This window comes from Erithacus rubecula (assembly GCF_903797595.1).
Source record: "Erithacus rubecula genome assembly, chromosome: 26".
Lineage (NCBI taxonomy): Eukaryota > Metazoa > Chordata > Aves > Passeriformes > Muscicapidae > Erithacus > Erithacus rubecula.
Window position 1 is genome coordinate 4,314,590 of NC_136678.1, and position 21,371 is coordinate 4,335,960.

Consider the following 21,371-nt stretch of genomic DNA (forward strand, 5'->3'; position numbering starts at 1 on the left):
TTGGGGGTCTGACATGAGATTTTGGGATTGACATGGGATTTGGAGGTATCGACATGGAATTTTGGGGTTCTGACAAGGAATTTTGGGATGTTGACCGAATTTTGGGAGGTTGACATTGAATTTTGATGGTTGACGTAGAACTTTGGGGGTTGACATGGGATTTTGGGTGGTAGACATGGAATTTCGGGGGCTGACACAGGATTTTTGGAGTTGACATGGAATTTTAAGCGGTTGACGTGGAAGTTTGAGTGTCTGACATAATTTTGGGAGGGTTAACACAGAATTTTGAGGGGTCTGACATGGAATTCATGGGTCTGACAGAGTTCTGGAGCTTTGACATGGAATTTGAGGGTTTGACACTGAAGCTTTGGAGCTTTGACATAGAACAGTGGAATTCATGTGTCTGACAGAATTTTTGAGCTTTGACATGGAATTTTTTGAGTTTGACGTGGAATTTTGGGGGTCCAACATAGAACTAACATAGAAATTCATGGATTTGACATGAATTTTGGGGATTGGCATGGGATGTAGGGGTTGACACAGAATTTTGGGCATCTGTGACAGGATCAACCAAACCCTGATGCGAGGACACGGAGACACAGGCAAGGGGAGTTACTGATGCCGTGGGTGAGGACCAGAAAAGCATCGTTATTCTCGTTAATAAAACAGCTTTTAGTGCAAGATATAGGAGGTGTCTCTTTTTTTTTTTTTTGTCTTTTTGTCTTTTTTTTTTTTTCCTTAATAAGTTTTTTTTTTTTTCCCCTTAATAAGGGGATTTTTGTTGTTTTTTTATTGCTTAACTGAAATCTTGGTGGCTGCAGGTACAAGGAAAGCCTGGGCTGAGGAGGTGACGTCGCAGGTGGCACTGGCAGCTCTGCTGGGACCTGTGCGACCAGGAGAGGGTTTGGGATGTGCCAGGATGGGTGGTGGCGTTGGGATGTGCCAGGAAAAGTTGGTGGCATTGGGATGTGCCAGGAAAAGTTGGTGGCATGGCCGGAATGAGCGCTGAGGTGACTCTGGGTGACACTGCCCTTCTCCTTCCTGCTCTCCCCCAGCTCCTGCTGGTTCTCCCAGATCGTTGGTGACACCTGGGTTTGGGATCTGTCACCTCCAGGAAGGCGATGCTGGCAGTGGGGACAGCATGTCCAGGAGTGCAGTTGGGTTTCTTCATGCAGGATTTTGGGGTTTGGACCAAAATTCCAGCTTTTCTCATTGGTTTTGTCTCCTCAGGGAGAACAGGAGCAGCCTCTGGATCAGCGAAGCACAGCGGTGTCCTTGCATCCCGAATTCCTGGTGTTCCCATCAGCTGTCCCAAGGCTGGGGGCCAGGCAGGTCCCTGGAACTGAGATGGAGCCTGGATTCATCTCCAGAACATGGATGTGGAGTTGGCTGGGAATGTTGTAGGAGCAGGACAAATCTACACATTTGGGGTTGAGCTCGGCTCCTGAGAGTGCTGGAATTTGGGGTCTGGTGCTGGAACTGGGGTTCTGGCTCTGGAATTTGGGGTGTAGTACTGAAATTTGGGGTCTGGTGCTGGAATTTGGGGTCTGGTGTTGGAGTTTTGGCTCTTCCCTTTTTATTGATGAACGAGAAGTTGGCTCCTAATTTAAACCCTCAATGAAGAAAGGATTCTTTCTTCTGAGAACTGGAAGAGTTCCCTGCCCCAGAGAGGTTGTGCAGATTCCAGGGAGGGATCGCGGTGTCTGTGATGGGAATGGGAACATCCCTGCTAACCCTGGGGTTCACCACAGGAATCAGGACAGGAGGTGACCGGGGTGTCCCCTCCAGAGACGGGATGGAGCAGCTCCCAGGAATGGGGTCAGGATCAGGATCAGGATCAGGATCCCTCAGCACCACAAATCCTCATGTGGATTCTCCATCCATCCATCTCCTGCTCCAGGGATGCTCCCAGGACACGGTGTGGGTTCATCCCAGCTCTGTCTGTTTTTTTGGGATCTGTGGGGTCACTCTGTGAGCACTGTGGAAGTTTTGGGGTCAAGGCTTTTCTCCCAATGCAAACCTTGAACTTTACTCAAAGGAGTAAAAGATGAGAAGCTTGGGATGAGTTTTTAACCTGAATTTTCTTTGGGGTCCAAAACTCCATGGGGGAAATTTCGAAGAAAAATCAGAGTTTTTGCTAAACCTTAAAAATGTTGAGTAGTTTTGACACTGAGCTGAGACAGGGCTGTGAGTAACTTACACCAAGTTGTTTGTCCTGCTCTGCATCTCCTCCCTCTTCTCATGACTCAAGGTAACCTCAGAGTAGGACTGGGAATTTTATGAGGAAATTTGGGATAAGGTTGGGCAGAGTCCAGCTCCTTCCCATTCTTCCCTTTCCAAAGGGAAGCTGAGAGATTTCCTCAGGGATGAAGTGGTTTGGGAATATGGGTTTTAATGGGAATGGCACATCAGGGATGCCCAACATGGACCTGCATCCAGCAATCCTGGCCTCATTTCCAGAGGTTTGGAGGTGTTTGTGGTCCCTGGCAGCAGCGAGGACTGGGAGTGCTGGGAAGATCCTGAGGCTGGATTTGTTTCCCATTCCCAGCAGAGCTTGGACAGGAAGTTGCCCAAACTCAACAGGGAATAGGGAATGGGTTGGGAATGGGATTGTTCCCATCCCAGAGGTGGTGTCACCTTTGGGAATGGGATTGTCCCCATTCTAGGAGTGGTGTCACATTTGGGAATGGGATTTTCCCCATCCCAGAGGTGGTGTCACCTTTGGGAATGGGATTGTCCCCATTCCATGGCCTCTGTCACCTTTGGCCTGGGGGTGTTTGCCTAAAAGCTGGATGGAATTCTGGGAGTAGGATGGGTGGCAGGAGTGGGATCGGGGTGTGGCTGTGTCCACACTGAGGGTCACAAAGGAGCTGTCCCTGCCAGGGGACACGGCTGGAGGGTCCTGGCAGGAGGTGACGGACAAGGGACATCCCTGGGACAGCCCCCCCAGCTCTGTGAGAGAGTTTTGCCTCTTGACCCTGACCTAAACTCTGGAATTCCTTTGCCATTGGTTCCATGGAAAAATTTGGGTTGGAAGGGACCTTTTAAGGTCACCAAATCCAACACCATGAGCTCCATCTTCACCCCATGTTTGACCTGTCAGAGAAGACGACCAAGATAAATGATAATTATTATTTTAAGGAAGGCATTTGCATTGGATTAATTTGCATCCATCTTTCCTGTTGGCCCAGTCCGGGCTCTTCCCAGGATCCATAGGGATGTGGCAAAGTCCCTCTCCACAATCCATAGCAGTGGGAGTGTCCCTGTCACTGACATGTCTCCAGAGCAGAAAGAATAACTGCACGAATCCTGTTACATCCCATCCAAAAAAATCTCCATCCTCCTCAGATTTAAAAAAAAAAAAAAAAAAAAAAAAAAAAGAGAAGCTAAAGGAAAATCCATCCGAAAATCCATCTTTTCTGAAAGAAACCCGATCTCTCCTCGAAGGTACCTTTGGTTTCAAAAGTGCAGGAAGTGGGAGGATTCACGGGACACAGTCCATTAGGAATCCCTGCCTTCTACCCTGATCTATGCTGGGAGAGCTGGGAATGCTCCCAGATATCCCAGATATCCCAGATATCCCAGTTATCCCATTCCTGCTGCTCGAGCGGATCTGAGGCCGTCGGGGGCGTGGAAGAGGAGTGGGAAGAGCATCCTTGGAGTGACTCCCCAGGAAGTCCCAAGCTGTGTAAGGCATGTGAGGGAGTGCTCGGGGTGGGGGGGTCGCTGAAATCCTGGGAGTCTCCAGGTGGGATTGGGGGTCCCACGGTGGCTTGGCTGAGTGCTGGAAGGGGGAAAGGCCACTGTCAGAAAGGACGAGGGGGTTTAGTGGGAAAAACAGCGTCTGTCTGGTGGAGGTGTGGATTCCAGTCCGGCGTTCCCTCCTCGTGGTGTGGCCCTGAATCCTTCAGGGACTTTTCCACCTGATCCCAGGTGGTTTTTCCATCCTCACCAGCTCGCTTGGATTATTTTTTCATTAATCATTCCGGTCTCCTCATCCTATTCTGATCCCGCTCCTGCTTCCAGGCCCTCTTTGCTACATAGGATTTATGGAGTTGCCTTGAAAAGAAAGCAGGTATGGGGTGGGGAGCAGCTCCTTGCCCCCAAAATCCCAACAAAGCAAGTTTAAACCCAAAAAAGGTTTTTTTTTGCAGCACAGTTGCCCTGGGCTTGGCAGGGGAGAGGCTCCACCCTGTCCTTTTACAAATCCCAAAAGTTCCTCCACAGCCTCTTCTCCTCCTCCCAGGATGTTCTGGAGCTCGGTGGGAATGGGGATGAGCTCTCTGTGGGTTTTCCCAGCTTCAGCAAGGACAAATCCCAGTGCTGAGGGAGGCAATGGGGACCTGCTCTTCCCTGCATAGGTTTTTCAGGAAGGAGGGTTTTTTGGGAGAGGTTGTGGGCAAGGTGCTGCCGTGAGGATGGACAGCTCAATAATCCGGTGTTCTCACCCCCAAATCCACCCCTTTCGTCCTTCCATGCCTTTGCTCTGCCCAGGCCCCTCTCACCTCTCTTATGTCCCCAAAATTCTTCAATTTCTTTCCCACCTCCCCTCTGATCCAGAACCTTCCTGGAAAAATTAAACCCAAAAAATTGGAGCTCCCTCTTAAAAGAACAAAAAAAAGCCTTGGGGAGCCGAGCCCAACATGGGGCCCCTCTGGACTGGCACTGAGGCACCCCAAAATTGGGGACAACCCCAAAACGCGGAAGCAACTCCAAACTGGGAAGCGACCCTAAAACTGAGGAGTAGATCCAAAACAGGGGAGCAGCCCCAAAACTAAGGAGCAGCCCCAAACTGGGGAGCAGCTCGAGCATCTCCTCCCCTCCAGCTGCTGATTCCCGCTCCGGCTCCCGCCCCACGCGCCCTTTGCTGTTGGCTCGTTTGCTAAGGATAAATGGCATCGGCGGCCGCCTGGGCTGCCTCGTTGCTTGGAATTTTTTTCCATTTTTTTTTTTCCATTTTTTTTGCTATTTAAATTTTTTTCTCTATTTTTTTTTTGTTTTGTTTTGTTTTGCTTTGATTTTTAGTCCTCTCTTGATTCCCTTTTCTGTTGGAGGCAGCGGCGGCGGCAGTTGCCGGCGGAACCTCCGGTCGCTCTGAACCCCTCGGGCTGTGGGTGTTTTTCCCGGTGTTTTTGCTATGCCAAGGAATAAATGGCATTGACAGGGGATGTGGCCTCGGAGCTCTCGTTGCCCTCGGTCTCCTCTTTGTCCTTCTTGACCGTGTACTGGCCGATGAAGGAGCCATCCTCATTGAACTGGCCCTCGCCCCCTTCTCCGTAGTCCACCAAGCTGTCGTCGCTCTCCTGCTGCTTTATAGTCCCGTCCAGCGAGGTCTGGCTGTTGGGAAGAGGTTTGTTGTCTTCATCGCTGGCAGCAGAAGACAGACAGACACAGCAAGGGTTGAGAAACGGGGCCGGAAACCTTCCCCCGAGGGATGGAGATCCTAAATCAACCCACAGCGGGAATACAGCCCTCAATAATGGGGGCTCGTCCGGGTCTGGGCAAAGGGTTGGGTGGTGTAGGAGGTGAAGGTGGTTGGGATCTCTGAACACCCAATTTTCTCATTTTTCAGCTCAGAAATCAAATTTCTTAACCTCAGTTTCCTCATCTCAAATTTCTTAAACCTCAATTTTCTCATCTCAGTTCCTTTAGCTCAATCCCTTAATCATGATTTCTAAATCTCAGTTTATAAATCACAGTTTCTAAATCTCAATTTTTTAACTTCAGTTTCTTAACCTTTATTTCTTAACCTCAATTCCTTAATCTCAATTTCTAACCTCAATTTCTTGCTCTCCATTTTTCACTCTCAAATTCTTCCTCTCAATTTCTTTCATTTCTTAACCTCTAATTCTTCCTCTCAATTTCTTTCATTTCTTACTCTCAAATTCTTACTCTCAGTTTTTTTAACCTGAATTCATTAATCTCAGTTTCTTCCTCTCGGTTTCCAAATCTCAGTATTTCTAAATCTCAAGTTTTTATCCTCGATTTCTTGCCCTCGATTTCTTAACCTCAACACTGCACTCAAACCTTGGGGCTGGATGAACATTTGGAATATTCTTCCTTTGGCATCCCTTGGATTCTTTCTCTCTCTGTGTTTTAGCTCCCCTTGGTAATGTGGTTTAGAGGTTTGTTCCCAGATGTCCTTGAGGAAAGTTTTTCCTTGAAAAAAACCACATTTTTTTCTTGGAAAAGATGGGTTTTCCTTGAAAAAAATGTAGTTTTTCCTTGAAAAAAAATGTAGCTTTTCCTTGAAAAAATACAGTTTTTCCTTGAAAAAAGAATAATTTTTTCTTAGAAACCACAGTTTTTCTTGAAAAAACCACAAGCAATGGGGAGCATTGTGAGGGGACACTTTTAGGATGTCAAGTTTTGTGCAGCTTTCAAAACTCCTGGGAATTTACCTTTCCCAGTTTATTTCTGGGCATTTTTCCTTGCTCATTTTAGGTTTTTCTCCTTTTCACTAAAAGCCAGGTCACTAAAAAATAAAGAATTCCACCCAAAAGGGAAACAATTCACTGTGAATTCCTTTTAACCAAAATCTAACTAGGGAAAAGCTGTTTTTCCTCAGAGGGCAGGGATTGGTATCCCACAAATTGAGATATTTTGGGAAGGATGAGAATGGATTGCTCTAAATTGATATAAAATTTAATTTTTATATCAACTATTCCTTAGCTCATGCAAATTCTGTCATGTTCCTGAAGAAACTCCTGAACTATTTGTCCCCCCAATTCCACTCCTGTCTTTTTGGGGTTTTTTTGGCGGGGGAGCTTGGGATTTACCAGGTTCAGTCCACTTCTTTCCTTTATTTTCCTTAAAATTTGTGAAAAAATTCAGATTTTTAAATTGTTTTGCACTTTGCTTGGCTCTTAAGCAGGGTAAGGCATTAATTTTCCCTCATCCCATGGGATTAATTGTCCTTCATTTCATGGGATTCATCAGCTCCCTGAAGTGGGAGAGGAATTCAGGATCCCACCACAGGTTTCCTTGGATCAGCGCTTTAGGAAATCAATGATAATACAACCCCAATAATTGAGACATTCTGTTAAGTTGGCATCACAACAAAAAATTAATTTGTTAGCTCTGGAAGCAGCTTTTTGGGGGGTGGGGTGGGGAAAGGAGAAATAATTCAGTGTGGAAGCAGGACTGGTGAGAAAGCCCCAAAAACATCGAGTGGAGAGAGGCAAAATACAGATCTTCAATTCCCAATGCTCCTTCCCAAACTTTGGGGGGCAGCTCAAGCTGAATCCACATCACCCCTAAAGTGGGGATTTGCAGCACCAAATTCCCTCTGGGAATTAATTCCTGGAGAATTCAGGCTGGTTTTGCCTCTCTCCAGGACTGTTTATCCCGTTAGTGCATTAGGAGGGAGCAGAGGTTTTCCATCAGTTCCTGATGGGATCTAACCCTGTTAAAATGGATCTCTGAGCTGGGCATTAGGGAATCAGAATGCCCAGGTGGGAATCAAGTGGGAAATGCTCTCCTGAATCCCATAAATCATCAGAAAGAGGGGAAGGCTGGAGTCAGAGGGAGGAGTTTCAGGATTAAGAGTGGGTGGATTGGTCAGGATCCAGCTGTTTTGGCTCATGTCCCTCGTTCCCATCCCCTGGGATGCACTTTTTCTTGGAAAACAAGTTTTTCCTTGAAAAACACCATTTTCCCTTGAAAATTTACAGTTTTTTGCCTTGAAAAAACCCACATGCATTCCCAAGTTCAATCCTGCTCCACCAGGAGGGATGAGCAGCTGGAGTTGGAGGGGCCTGGCTGGATTTGCAGGGTACACCCAGCCCATGGAGCAATTCCAAGCATGGTCTGATTCTCCAGAAGCCCCAATAGCAGTGGGAATTAGAGGGTTTTTGTTTAATGTGTTAGGCAGGGATGTGGGAACAGGGACAGGGAAGTTTTTGCTGTGAAGAAATCAATGGGAGCAAGGAAGGAAGAAAAATAAAATTCCCAAAAAAAGCGGAATGTGCCGGACTTCTGGCAGCACGAGGTCCTACCTTTCAAGAGACCTTCACGGTCCATGTGGATAGACCAGGTGAAAAGGAGGAGAAGGAATGGGAATAAAACAGAGAGAAGCAGAAAGAGCCTGATCAGAGAGAGAAATGAGGAGGTTCTGCATTCACAGGGGCAGTGCTACGACCAAAAAATTAAAAACCGGGAATCGTCGCCTCGTTATACCAAATGGAGCTGGGAGAACCGTTCCAGGCAGGATCAGCCTCCTTGGGTGCCCCAGGAAGCCATCCCAGCATGGAAAGGGATGTCCAAGAAGGGCTGGGAGTGGTGTCCAGGGGACAGTGGTGGCTCTGGGGACCCACATGCAGCAGGACAAGGGTGGTTGGGCTCACCCCAGCGTTCTGTGGGATTCCTTGGAATGTCCCTGTGGATAAACCTACACCTTCCCCAAGCTTTTCCAGAGCTTTTCTCCCTCACGAGGCTCCTGGGACAGTTCTGTCTCCTCCCATCTTGCTGTGTGATGAGACGTCCCCTCCTGGCAAGTGGCACTGCCTGCACTGAGTCACCTCTGCCGTTTTGGATATCCTGACTGGGAATCCAGATCCTAAATCCACTCAGCTTCTCCTTCCCAGCATCCAGAGTTTCCAGCCACCTCCCCACAGGTAGCACAGAGCATTTGGTATAATGAGGCACCGGCACTGGCACGGAACGTTGTCCATGGATAATGGTCCTGGCTCGGGAAGGAGCTTCCCTGCTCAGGAACACCATTATCCTGGGATGGGAGCGGAGAGATGCAACAGGATCTCGGGGTGAGGAGCTCAGAGAGTGGCATGCACAGGGCACTGGGGACGTGAGGGTGACGAGGGCACAGCAGCCATGCCATGGGGAGGAGGGGACGGGAGCCGGGATGGGCTCAATTCCTGCTCTTTCCTGAAATCCTAAATTCTGCCCCTCCCGGAGCCCGGCCCCACAATCAGCCCCGAGCTCGGTCAGCCAACAGCTCCAGCCTTCAGCTTCACCTTCCCTTCTGCCTTCCAGAGGGAAAGCACCTGGAATTCTCCTGGGAATCCTGGTGTTCCTCAGGAGGAGGGGGCAAAGTCTGTGGGTTTATTGGCTTTTTTTGGTTGTTCTTCTTAGATTGGGGTTTCCCCCCTTTATTTAGTGCATAAAACTCCATGGATTCCATCCCAGAATTTTATTGTCCTTCCACTGACTCCTGCCTTTCCCCTAGAAATTTTGGGAATGGGGTTGTCCATAGAAGTCAGAATGATGAAGGATTCACCCCAATCCTTCCCCTTGCCTGGAAGAAAACACTTCTTTGATTGTGCCAGGGAATTTCTTCCCTAAAAAAAGGCATTCCAAAAGTTTGGATTCTCTTTGGACAGAGTCAGGGGGTGTTTGGCCATGGATTTGCCTCAGGAATGGTGGATGGGGACGGGGGGGGGGGGGGGGCTCTGGAGAAGCAGAGATGGAAAATCTGTGAGTGCAATCCCTGTGGGAATCCCAGTGGGGCATTCAGGCTTCCCACAAACCACCCCATAAATTTGGGAAGAACGAGGCTCCCCATCCTGACTGGAATCATCATTTGGGGCCAGGCTGTGTCCTGGTTATGGCTCATTCCCGTGCCAGGAACACCCCATAAAATCCTGCCATTGGAAGGGATGGGTCTGACCCCAAAACCTGCAGCAAGACCATGTTGGGCTCATTCCTCCTCTGCTGTTTCCCCTCTCCCAGTGTGGAATCTGAAGGGAGCATCCCAAAAATTCCCGGGTGGAATTTTTGGCCACCTCTGGAAGGGCTGAGCAGCAGGGAGGGGAGGAAGGTTTGGCCCTGGGCATTGTTTAGGATATTAAGGAATTCCTGCCTTTCCCTACAATATCCTACTGGGATGTGTTTGTATTCCATGAGGTTTTTTGGGAGTCTGGAGCGCATCATGGAATCCATTAGAATAAAAAATTCCCTCTGGAATGGAGTTTCTGTGCCCCTGACATAACAAAAGTGATCCCTGGTTGTGTTCCATTTCTGTTTCTGATTCATTTTGTTTCCCCTAAATCCACTGGCAGAATCTATTCTTATTCCATCCCTTCCTGAATTACAAACAAATTCTTCCCATGCTGGGAATGACACAGGATTGAATGAACCCCTGGATTAAATGAGGAGGAAAAAATTCCTGCTGTTTTTCCTTCACCTCAGGTGGGAAAAAGAATTTTATTTCTTCAAGAAATTCGAATTAAAATGTTCCAAAATCCCCTCAGCTGCAGGGTGAGCCCTGCTTCCACTCCTGGGGAACCTCAGAGAGCTGGGAATGCTTGGGAAGCTCCTGTCCCTTTCTGACACATCCCAGGAGTTTTCCTGGAGGGAAAAAGGCTCTGCTGCTCTTGAAGGGTGACATTTGCGTGCAAAGAGCAGGATGGAACCGGGGGAGTCGGAGAGGTTCCAGCTGAATCCCTGCTGGAGCCCTCAAGGGGGTTTTGGTGGGATTGGGTGGGGCTGTAGCACAGGCAGACTCCAAATCGTTCTCCTTTCCTGCTTCCAGGGCTGATCTCAACACAATTTTGGGAATTCCTCCCATGGAAATTTCTTTGTGGGAAGGACAGGGGCTGAGCTGTGGGGTGAGACTCCAGAAAAACCCTCAGGCTGCTACAAAGTTTGGGATTTTGAGGTGATATTTTGAGGGGTTTTTTTTTTTTTGGTTTTTTTTTGGGGGGGTTTTTTTTGTTTGTTTTTTTGTTTTTTTGTTTATTTTTTGGGGTTTTTTTTTTTGGTGTGTGTTAGAAGTTCATTGGGGTCCCTCTGCTCCTGGTGGGAGTTGTCCCAGGGAGCTGATCCCAGAGTCCCAACTCTTCCTGCACTGATCCCAACAGAATTTTGCATTTTTCCTTTAGGATATTTCAGAAATACCCTTAGGCTGTACAGAGCTCGGGTTTTTGGGGTGTATTTTGGGATTTTATGCATCAGAAGTGCCATTAAGGTTGGTTTACTCCTGCTGGGAGCTGTCCAAGGTCGCCGATTCCAGAATCCCAGGAAAAGGAGGCGGAACCCCACAGCATTTTAGGAGCCGTTTCCTTCGGGAATTACAGCGGGAAGGCGGCAGGAGGAGGAAAAAGGGGGGACAGGGATCGTTCCAGGGGATTTGTGGCACCACAGGGTGGGGGAGGGGGCTGTGATGGTGGGGGAGGGGCTGATGGGAGGTTGGGCATTCCACGGGGTCCTACCTGTAGTCGAAGGATCCGTCCTCCACGTTCTTGTCCTCAGGATTGAGGTGCTCGTCCTTGTTGTCCCGCACTGCAAAGGAGCAGAGCCCTCCCAGTTAAACCAGTAAAGGACTGGAAGGGTTTGGGAATGGGGCGGGGATGGGGAAGGGTTCTGGGGTGTCCCTGAGGGGGAAAAACTGCACCAGGGAGAGCTTGAGTAGAGTTACAAAGGGGTTACAAAGGGGTTTAAAAGAGGTTCACGAGGGAGTTAACAAGGAGTTACAAAGGGTTACTAAAGAGTTGCAAAGGGGTTACAAAGAGTTGCAAAGGGTTTTGAGGGGGTTGCAAAGGGATTACAAAGGGATTACAAAAGGGTTGTAAAGAGTTTCCTGACTCTCACTTGGATATTTCCCAAGATTAGATGATCTCCAAGATTCCAGGACCTATTTAAATTTTGGGATTGCCCATTTCCACTCTCATCTGGATATTCCCCAGAACTGGATGACCCCCAAGAATCCTGGATTTATTTAAATTTTGAGATTGCCCATTCCCACTCTCACCTGGCTATTCCCCACCACTGCATGATCCCCAAGAGCCCCGGATCTGTTTAAATTTTGGGAATTCTCACCCGGATACTTCCCACCACGGCTCCTCTTGATGAAGCAGACGATGAGCAGGATGAGCACGAGGAGGGCGATGGCGCACATGAGGCCGATGAACCAGCCCTGCGTGGCGATGTCCACCTGGTTCTTGGTGTAGGCTGAGGGAAAAATTGGGAAAATATTCCTGAAGAATGGAGCAAACCATGGAGGGAATGGAGGAGGAGGAATTCAGGGAATTTTCTTTAGTTTGGGAGTATCTGGGTGTGTGGTTGAGGTTGTAGCTCAGGGATTTGTGAGGTTTTGGTAGTTTTTGGTAGTTTCTTGGTGTTTTTTTGGTGGTTTCTTAGTGCATTTTTTTGTGTTTTATTCATGATTTTTTTTGTGTTTTCTTCAGCTTTATTGGTGATTTTATTACGATTTTTTGTGTTTTATTGGTGATTTTTGATGGGTTTTTGTGAGACCCTTTGGTGTTTTCTTGGTATTTCTTTGGGTTTTTTTGTGGAGTTTTTGTGGGTTTTTGGTGGGGTTTTTTTACAGTGTTTTGGTCAGTTTTGGTGTTTTATTGGCGTTTTTAGTGGTTTTTGGTGTCTTCAGTGGTTTTTGCTGGGATCTTTTCCATGGGGTTTTTTTGGCGTTTTCTGGGGGTTTTTTTTATTTTTTGGTGGGGTTTGGGTGTTTTTTGGTAGTTTTATGTGTTGGGTTTTTTTCCTTTTATAGTGGAAAACAAAATCAGTTTTATCAGGAGCCCAACAGAAAGAAAAATCTGGGAAAATGGAATTACTGATAAAGGTGAAGAAAGCTGGGGAAGGAATTTGATGGATTTTGCAGCATCTGAAAACTGCCCTGGGCTTGGGAAGATCCAAGAGAAACATTCCCAAGTCCTGCTGTGCAGGGATTTTGGGAAGCACCGCTGGATGAGGGAATCGCTGAGTTCTGACGGTTCATTGGAAGCCTTGAACTGGGATGAACTGGAGTGTAGAGGAGGCTGATACCTCCAGGTGTTTTCTCCTGAAGCCAATTCCTGCTTCCAGCGCCTTCCCAAGGCTCCTGCCTGTTTGTGGGATTAATTCCAAGCCTGTTCCCATCTTCCAGCTCCTGTGTCCTCCCTGCCATTCCCCCACTCCCAGTTCACAGCTCTCCCACACGGTCAGACAGACAAATCCATGGACTAAAAATAGCTCCAAGGCTGCCTTTCCCAGCCTCTCCTTGGAATTCAGCAAGGCAGAGGAGAAAATAACCTTCAGCACAGCAGAGGAGCAGGATTTATCCAAGCTGAGGAAAAACTGAGGCATTCCTGGTGGGAGAATCAGAGTGGTTGGGATGGGATTGGGAATGGGGATGGGCTGGGAGCATCCTGAAAATCCAGGGAAAAAAAAGATGGAGAGAGAAAAGAGGGAGCAGCCGTGCCTTAATGTGTTTGGAGATAAAGGATCTTGGAAGAGAGGCAGTGAAGGGAAAAATGGGTTGGATTAGGAAAAATTCCTAACCCACAAAATTTCAGGAATCAAACTGTGCTTATTCAATTGGAATTGCACCCAAGAGAAGATATTTTTGTCTTTGGGATGGAATCCAGGGAATTGCAGGTGAACCACGACAAGGAAATTTAGATTAAAGGAGAGAATGACACGAAGGAGAATCTTTGGTCAAGAATTGACTCTGAACACGGAATGTTTTGTGGATTTTGGGCAGCACCGAGAGGGAAGGAGCTGCCTGATGATTCCTTTGGCTCCAAGGTGCCAAATCCACATTTCCTCATCCCATCCTGAGCTCTGGAGTCCTTGAGGATGCACTTTCATATGGAGACAATGAGATGATGACAAAGAAATGGATCCAATTATCCAAGTGCTGGGAAAGGCAAGGGGAAAGAAGCTTTGCTGGAAAGTTTGGAGATGGAAAAATGCCATGAAGAGTGGTGAGATGGAATTTTTACAGGGAAAAATGGGATCTTCAAAACATGAAATTCCAGAGAAGAAATTGAGAGGAGGGATGGGGGTTGAAGCTGGGTTTGGAAAGGAAGGAGGATTTTAAACCCCAGGTCCCCAGGAGATCTCACAGAAGGATGTGGGCACTGCCTGTGGGTAAGGGGGAAATTCCCATCCTTCCCAAAAAAGGGAAGATAAACCTATCCTTCCCTCAAAAAAGGGGGGATAAATCCATCTTTCCCCAAAAAAAAAAACCACTTGAGGAGCAAATCAAAGTCCCTGCAAAGGTGGATTTGGAGCAACTGTCAGGAAGGAAGGTTTGATGCTCATGGCTGTCCCAGGGGATTTTGTGATTTGCTTTAAGGTGAGGCCAACCTTAAGGGAAAATGGGAAAGCAGCTGCAGGATCTGACAGGTCCTGATTGGAACTGCAGGTGCAGAGCCTTTTAAAAAAATAATTAATGATAATTTAGTGGCAGAAAATTCATTAGTTAAGAATCATCCTTGATGTGCCAGGAGCAGAACTTAACTCCACCGAGTTTTTGTCTTGGATTGCAAAAGAGATCTTTGGGAGTGAAAAGTCCCCTCTGGCTCCAGCCTTGTGGGATCCTAGTCCCAGAATCCCAGGATTGCTGAGGCTGGAAAATCCCTCTGGGATCATTGAGCCAAAGCTGTGCCTGATCCCCACCCTGAGCTCTCAGTGCCTCTTCCAGGTGACATCTCCAGGGATGGGCACTCCAAACCTCCCTGGGCACTTCCAAGACCTGACCACTCTTTCCATGAGGAAATTCCAGCTTGTCCAAAGATCCCAAATTCTCCCTGGCTGCCCCTTCCTGCCAGAGAGTTGTGCAGAGTCAGAAATTCCCTCTGATCCCCCTTTTCTCCAGGCTGAGCCCCTTGCCCAGCTCTTGCAGGATTCTCCAGACCCTTCCCCATCTCCATTCCCTTCTCTAAACACTCTTCCCAATGTTTGGACAAGTTAAGAAACACATTTATTTATTTGGCAACCCTCTCTTCTACTCGGCTATTTTTGTCATTTCCAAGTGCCCTTTGCTCCTGGGAGGAATTCTGTCAGCTTAACGAGCTGCCAGTTAATCAGGAGCAAAATCAGAACCCAGCCTCCTGCAGGGGAATATTTCTTATTTATCTGCCCCCAGCCTGAAGAAACCTTTAGAACAAGATGCAGAAAACAAAACCCCAAACACCTAAAACTGCTTGGTTCCTTTTTATCCAAAGCATTCCCAATGCCATAGGATTATCAGCAGGGGCCTGGCACTTGTGTCAGCAGCATCCAGCCAGGAGAGAAATGGATGTGGAGCGTTTATTCCTGCAGGGAAGGCAACAGCTCCATGCATCCCACAGGGCTCAGGTCAGCATCAGCCTCAGTCCTGGGGATAAAGGTGGCTCCATCCCTTATTCTCCATGAAAATATCAGTAGGAACCTCTCAATTATGGAAAATATATGCAGAGTCTTCCCAGCAGGAATCAGCCAAGGATGTTGTGCTTCTTTCCTCTGGTTTTTTTTTTTTTTAATGATTCCCGGCTTCTTGCTGTCCCCTCCATCACCCCACAGCTGCCAAAGTGGGGGAAAGGCAAGGGAGGAAGGAAAAGAGGCGGGTCCAGGTTGGGAATAGTTTTCCAGAGGGATATTAATAAATATAAAATGGCTATGGATATATAAAATGGTTATTCACAGGGATAAAATCATTATCCATAGGGATAACTCCCATGGCAGAGTGGGAGCTGGCAGAGACTCCGGACTCAGAGAAAGATCCAGAAACAGAAACAAAATTGAGGGTTTAACACGACACTGGAGCTGTGCTGGGAGGGGTCTGGGCCCAAAATTAGCTCTAAGGGCATCAGGATATTCCAGGGGCTGCTCTGCCCTGGATTCACTCACTCTGGAGCAGTCTGGGGACAGAGCCAAGGGCAGCCCCAGCTGGGGATTTGTCATCATTGAGCAGGGTTGGACCCTCCTGCACCACCTGGATGTGGCACCTGGGGACTTGGTGGCCTTGGCAGTGCCAGGGAATGGTGGGACTCAATGGTGGCAGAGGTTTTTCCAACCTTCATTCCATGGAACACCAGCAGCCGCCATCTGTCCCTGCCAGGGAATTACCCAGTGATATTCCAGATTTTCTCACAATTTCAGATCTCCATGGGGAGTGTGGGGAGCTCTGCTCCCCAATTCCCACAACTCTCTCTTACTGGGACTCCCATTTTCCTTTTGCCATTCCCAGCAGAGCCTGAAAATTGCCAGAGCTTCCCATGCCATGAATAGAGCTGAGCAAAACCATTTTAATTCCTTGGAAATGCCCAGCTCTACCTACAGCATGGTCAGGGAGGCTGCTCCAGCATTTCCTGCTCCATGGAATTCCAGCAGAGTGGAATTGACAGGAGCCATGCACAGATCCCAATGGAAAAGCCCTGAGTGGATACAGAGGGATTTAAGGATGTTTGGATTTACTGGGAATCATTGGAGGGAACAGCAGAATTTTACAAATGTACAAAACTCCCGTGTGACAATGGAGGGAGCGTCTGGAGCCGGGTAGGAAATCGAGAATCCATGAGAAAAATGTGGAAACCACACGGATACAAAGCCTGGAAAACTCCACACAAAGTGCCAGAGGAAACATCCCAAGAGTATGGAAATCCTTGGGGATACTCTCGTGCCAGCACCACATTTCCCACTCCCAATCCTGATCCCCATCAGCGACTGGATTGTCCCCCAAATTCCCAACGTGCAAGCAGAGGCTGTGGCAACATGAACACGATCTCCTCCCTTTCCTTCATTCCAAGGGATCCCCATCACAAAGAATCCCCATTCAAAGGGATCCCCATCACAAGGAATCACCATCCAAAGGGATCCCCATCTCTTCCTGGGATTCTCCTTCTCCGTGCAACCCCTGGGTTGAGAAATGCCGAGAGTGGAGCGCAGTGGGATGAGGGATTTCCATGCAACCATGGCCAGAGCACCATGGGGATGGCTGGGCCATGCTGGGGACACGCTGGGGACACTCTGGGGACACTCTGGGGACACGCGGCCGACGCCTGTCTCACCTGAGCTGGTGGTAAAGGTAATGTACGAGTGCTCGCTGGGGTGGGACCATATGGGGAACACCCACAGCTTGTACATCATCCCCGGCGTCAGATCCGCCAGCTGCACCGAGGACGGGCCCTGAGCCTTAACGGGGATTGATTTCTCTGTCTTGTTACCTGGGGAACAGAAACCGGACATCAAACCCTGCCCTGGCACCCCATGGGACACCAGGGACACTGCGGCCCAGGCACTGGGCTGGCCCTGCGGGCTGGCCGGGAATGACGCAGCTCCAGGGGCAGGGAGCTGCTGGTTTGGGGTCGCTACCGAGCCAAGGAACTGCTGGTTTGGAATTGTTACTCTGGGGACAAAGAGCTACCAGTCTGGAATCAGTACCAATCTAAGAAGTGGCTGGTTTGGGATCGTTACTCCAGGGACAAGCAGCTGCTGGTTTGGGGTCACTTCCTGAGCTAAGGAGCTGCTGTTTTGAGGTCAGTACTGAGCCAAGGAACTGCTGGTATGGGATTATTAATCTGGGGACAAGGAGCTACCAGTCTGGAATTGGTACCAACCCAAGGAATTGCTGGTTTGGGATTGTTACTCCAGGGGACAGGAGATGCTGGTCTGGGATCCTTTCCCGAACCAAGAAGCTGCTGATTTGGGATTGGTACCAAGCCAAAGAGCTGCTGGTTTGGGGTCACTATCCCAGGGACAAGGACCTCATTTGGGATGATTCCCTGTGATCAGATCGGTACTAACCCAAGGAGCTGCTGGTTTGGGGTCATAACCCCGGGGTCAAGGAGATGCTGGGCTCACTACCCACAGAAAATTGTGACTTTCGGGTTTTGTTTCTTCAAATGCCATCATAAAGGGGTGAACAACCACAGCTGTCCAGGAAGGGCTGAAATCTCCAAGATTTCCTCCCTCAGCCACATCCTGGAGAGGGAATCCCAAGAGATTGATGCTGTTGCATGGATTCAGCATCTGGGCTTGCTCCTTGTGACTGGGAAAAAAAAAAGAAGTGGGTTGGGAGCTGGGATATTTGGGATTTAGGGCCTGACAAGACCATACATATCCTGAAATATGTGAATTTCAGAGACTGGTTTTGTACAGGGAATTGTTTCAAGGACAATTCAAGGTCATCTCCTAAGGGAAGCTGGAATGGCCAGTAGGTGTTCCTGCTGGGAATTACAATTTCAGGAATTCCAGACCAGCACAGCAGCGGATGCAAGGGCTGGGAGATAAACTCAGGGATGAGCAGCAGCCGGCACTGGCCCTGCAGAAACCCCAAACCAACCAAGAGCACAAAAACCTCTCCCTAAACCAGCACCAAACCCGGAGATCCCGGCTCTGCTTCCAGCCCAGGACGGAGCCGTACAACGCTAAGAAACACCGAGGAGGAAATTTGGGGATCTTAGAGGATTCTGCCAACTCCAGGTTCAGGAATCCCATCTTCCAATTCCTATCAATTTCATTTCCCTCCATTTCCCACCTCTTTCCATCGACCACAACTCAACATTCCCAAAGATCATCAAACCCCACGGCCGTCGGCGCACGGAGAGGGAACCCCTCAAGAACCACCTCTGATCTACCCCAAGCACCACAGCCAGGAGGTTTCGCCCTCCCATTTTTTTTCCAGCTGGCGGTGGAATCATGGAATCATGTGGAATTAAATCCAAGGAAAAGGCAGGAGCTGGCAGGATCTCTAAGGGCAGCGCCACCCCGTAGAGTCCCCACGCGATCTGATGCTTACTGGTGATATACTTAACCACAAAGTCAGTTCCTGCCGAGAAATTGTGGCTCCAGGTGATGTTTGCCCAGTTACTGTTTGCCATGGCTCTGATGTCCCATATGGACGATCCATTGGCGGCTGGGGGACAGGTTAGAACACGAGTTAGTGTTTAGTGGGGTTAGGCCTGGCTCAGAGCTCAAAGCTCGCGAAAATCTTGAAAAAACTGACAAAAATCTTAAAAAAACCTGACAAAAACCTGACAAAACCTCAAAAAGCATTAAAAATCATACAAAGGCCTTATAAAACCTCTTTAAAACCTTTTAAAAAACCATACAAAATCCTTACAGAATTGTCACAAAATCCTTACAAAAATGTCACGAAGTCCTTACAAAAACATCAAAAAATCCTTACAAAATCCATAAAAAAGTCCTTCCAAAACATTATAAAACCTCATCGAAACATATAACCATCATAAAAACCTTAAAAAAGCTTCAAAAACCTTACAAAAAAATTCCGCAAAATCCTGACAAAATCCTGACAAAAACCTTACAGAAACCTTACGAAAACCTTAAAAAGTTAAAAAAATCCTTACAAAAATCCTACAAAAGCTTTACAAAAGCCTCACAAAATCTTTACAGAAACCTCACAGAAACTTTACAAAGTCCTCACAAAAACCTCACAAAATCATTACTGAAACCTGGAGCGAGCACTTAGGTCTCAGCTTAAACAAGAATTAACTCAGCCTAAGGTTGGATCGATTCCTTCCAAGATTCCCAAAATTTTTAGGGAATTTTTGGTGGTGTTTAAATCCATTGGCTCATCCTGGAATTCTTCTGGGGCACATCCTTGAGGTTCTGGGCCAGCGGGGGAACCTTGTCCTGGAATTCCTGCATGGATGAGCACGGATCCAGCGCCGGGAGTGGCGGGGAATTGTCACTTCGTTGTGGCCCCAGTGGGACAATGAGGTCACTCATGTGTGAAGTTGAAGTTAAGGGATCTCGACGTGGTTTGGGATGAGTCCTGTTCCTACAGAAGCCGGAGCCAATCTCACATTTTGGTGGGATTTTAAGGGACAGCAGAGAAGTGACACCTTGGGGTTTTATTGTCATTTTTCCTCCAGGTGTTTCAACATTTTGATGTCACAAAATCTGGGATCGATCACCACAACGCCTTGGAAAATGTCAATTTTGGAGTTTTCACGACACTGCAAGGAACTGGTGCTGTGGGGTGACCTGGAATCCCTTAAAACCCAACCTGGGTTGTGTGGGGACACTGGAGATTTCTCATTTCCTCCTGTCCCCTTTCCCTCTTCTGTACCTCATGTTTAATTCCCTATTTCTAATTAGCAGAATTTTTCCATGGCTTAATGACAGGTGTGGGGGTGATGTTGCTTCGTCACCAACCCTGGGGTGTCAGGTGTGGGTAGATCCCCCCTGCAGCAGGTTTTGCTGGTTTAAAAGCACTTTAAACTGATTTTACACAAAAATATGGAGAAATTGCTTTGATCACACTCATGGAATCATTCCAGACTGGTTTGAGCGGGAAGAGACTCTAAAACTCACCTCATTCACCCCAACCCCACATTTTCCACTCTCCCAGGCTACTCCAAACCCCATCCACATTTTTAATCCTGATTTCCTTCTCTTTTTGCTTGATTTCTTTTTGAAGAGTCCTGATTATTTATAAACCATAAATATTCTGTTATCCTGGTCTTTCAAAGCCAGATAAATCCTTCCAGATTTATCCCTCAGCCACATCCAGGAGGGGAGATTTCCCCACCAGAGCCGATTTTGATTCTCCTGATGGTTCAAGAAGTTCCTCCTGACCTGGGAAATGCCCAGCACAGGGATGGTGCTGAAACTCCCACCGTTCCTTCCTCGGCATTCCCGGGGGCTCCGGCAGCGCAGGGAGCAGCGGGATAAACCCAAGCACTCGGATAAATCCTGACAGGTCTCCTTGTGAAGGGCTGAGGTGCTAAATCCGAGCTGACATCTCCTGCAGAACCCATTTTTAACAGCTCTGAACACCAGAGAACACTTTGGGGGCAATTTTTAGGGTTTTATAGCTTTTCCCAAACCTTATCCACCATCACCACACCCCCAGCAGGACTGAGTGACACAAAACCCTCCGAATTCCCACTTGTACACCCAGATTCCCATCCCAGAGCATGGCACGGCTCTGATTTCCCCAAAATCCCAAACAAACGAGGTGGGGAAGGGTCCCAGTAGGGTTAGAGAGGGGTTAGAGGAAAAGGAAAGCTCAGTACCCAACTCGTGCCTGGTGGTGGCTGCCGGAGCCCTCTCGGCAGCGGCGCTGGTGCTGGCGGCGGTGCTGGCGGCCGTGCTGGTGGTTGTGGTGGTTGTGGTTGTGGTTGTGGTGTCGGTGGTGGTTGGGGTGGTTGTAGGACTGGTTGTAGGACTGATTGTAGGACTGATTGTAGGACTGATTGTAGGACTGGTTTCAGGACTGGTTTCAGGACTGGTTTCAGCACTGGTTTCCTCCACTGCGGTTGGAGGTGGCCCAGTTGCCTCTGGGAGAGGGAAACACCAGCTTTGTACCTGAGCTGGCATCCCCTGGGCACTGCCCTTCCCAGAGCAGCACGGCACGGAGCAAATCCCGCTGGGAACGCATGGCTGGACCCCTTTCCCTGCCCCTGGCCCCATGCAAGGGTGTCCTGAGCCCATCCCAGGAGAGGTACAGAAGCAAATCCCACTGGGAACACATGGCTGAGCCCCTTTTCCTGCCCCTGGCCCCATGCAAGGGTGTCCTGAGGCCATCCCAGGAGAGGTACAGGAGCAAATCCCACTGGGAACACATGGCTGAGCCCCTTTTCCTGCCCCTGGCCCCATGCAAGGATGTCCTGAGCCCATCCCAGGAGCTGGAGCAAATCCCACTGGGAACAATGAGGCTGAATCCCTTTTCCTGCCCCTGT

General features: G+C 48.5%; 1 protein-coding gene and 1 long non-coding RNA gene across 19 annotated transcripts in view; one reads left to right on the forward strand and one right to left on the reverse strand.

Moving 5' to 3' along the window:
* Window positions 1–959: 959 nt before the first annotated feature.
* On the forward strand, window positions 960–3,398 carry LOC306812467. The gene is made up of 2 exons (XR_013776856.1): window positions 960–2,627; window positions 2,710–3,398. It is a non-coding gene; the product is annotated as an uncharacterized lncRNA (long non-coding RNA).
* Window positions 3,399–5,023: 1,625 nt separating this feature from the next.
* NFASC (neurofascin) overlaps window positions 5,024–21,371 on the reverse strand; it is a 67,269-nt gene continuing 50,921 nt past the window's right edge. For 5 of the 18 annotated variants that reach the window (XM_079327071.1, XM_079327068.1, XM_079327056.1 and 2 more), the window contains 6 exons: window positions 20,706–20,969; window positions 18,461–18,577; window positions 16,731–16,886; window positions 11,776–11,907; window positions 11,169–11,238; window positions 5,024–5,367 (listed from right to left, as the gene is read on the reverse strand). In XM_079327071.1, coding sequence (XP_079183197.1) covers window positions 5,136–5,367; window positions 11,169–11,238; window positions 11,776–11,907; window positions 16,731–16,886; window positions 18,461–18,577; window positions 20,706–20,969 — 971 coding nt within the window. In that variant the 3' untranslated portion in view covers window positions 5,024–5,135. The remainder of the gene's footprint in view (window positions 5,368–11,168; window positions 11,239–11,775; window positions 11,908–16,730; window positions 16,887–18,460; window positions 18,578–20,705; window positions 20,970–21,371) is intronic. The other 13 variants (XM_079327059.1, XM_079327065.1, XM_079327064.1 and 10 more) reach the window with 4 other exon arrangements.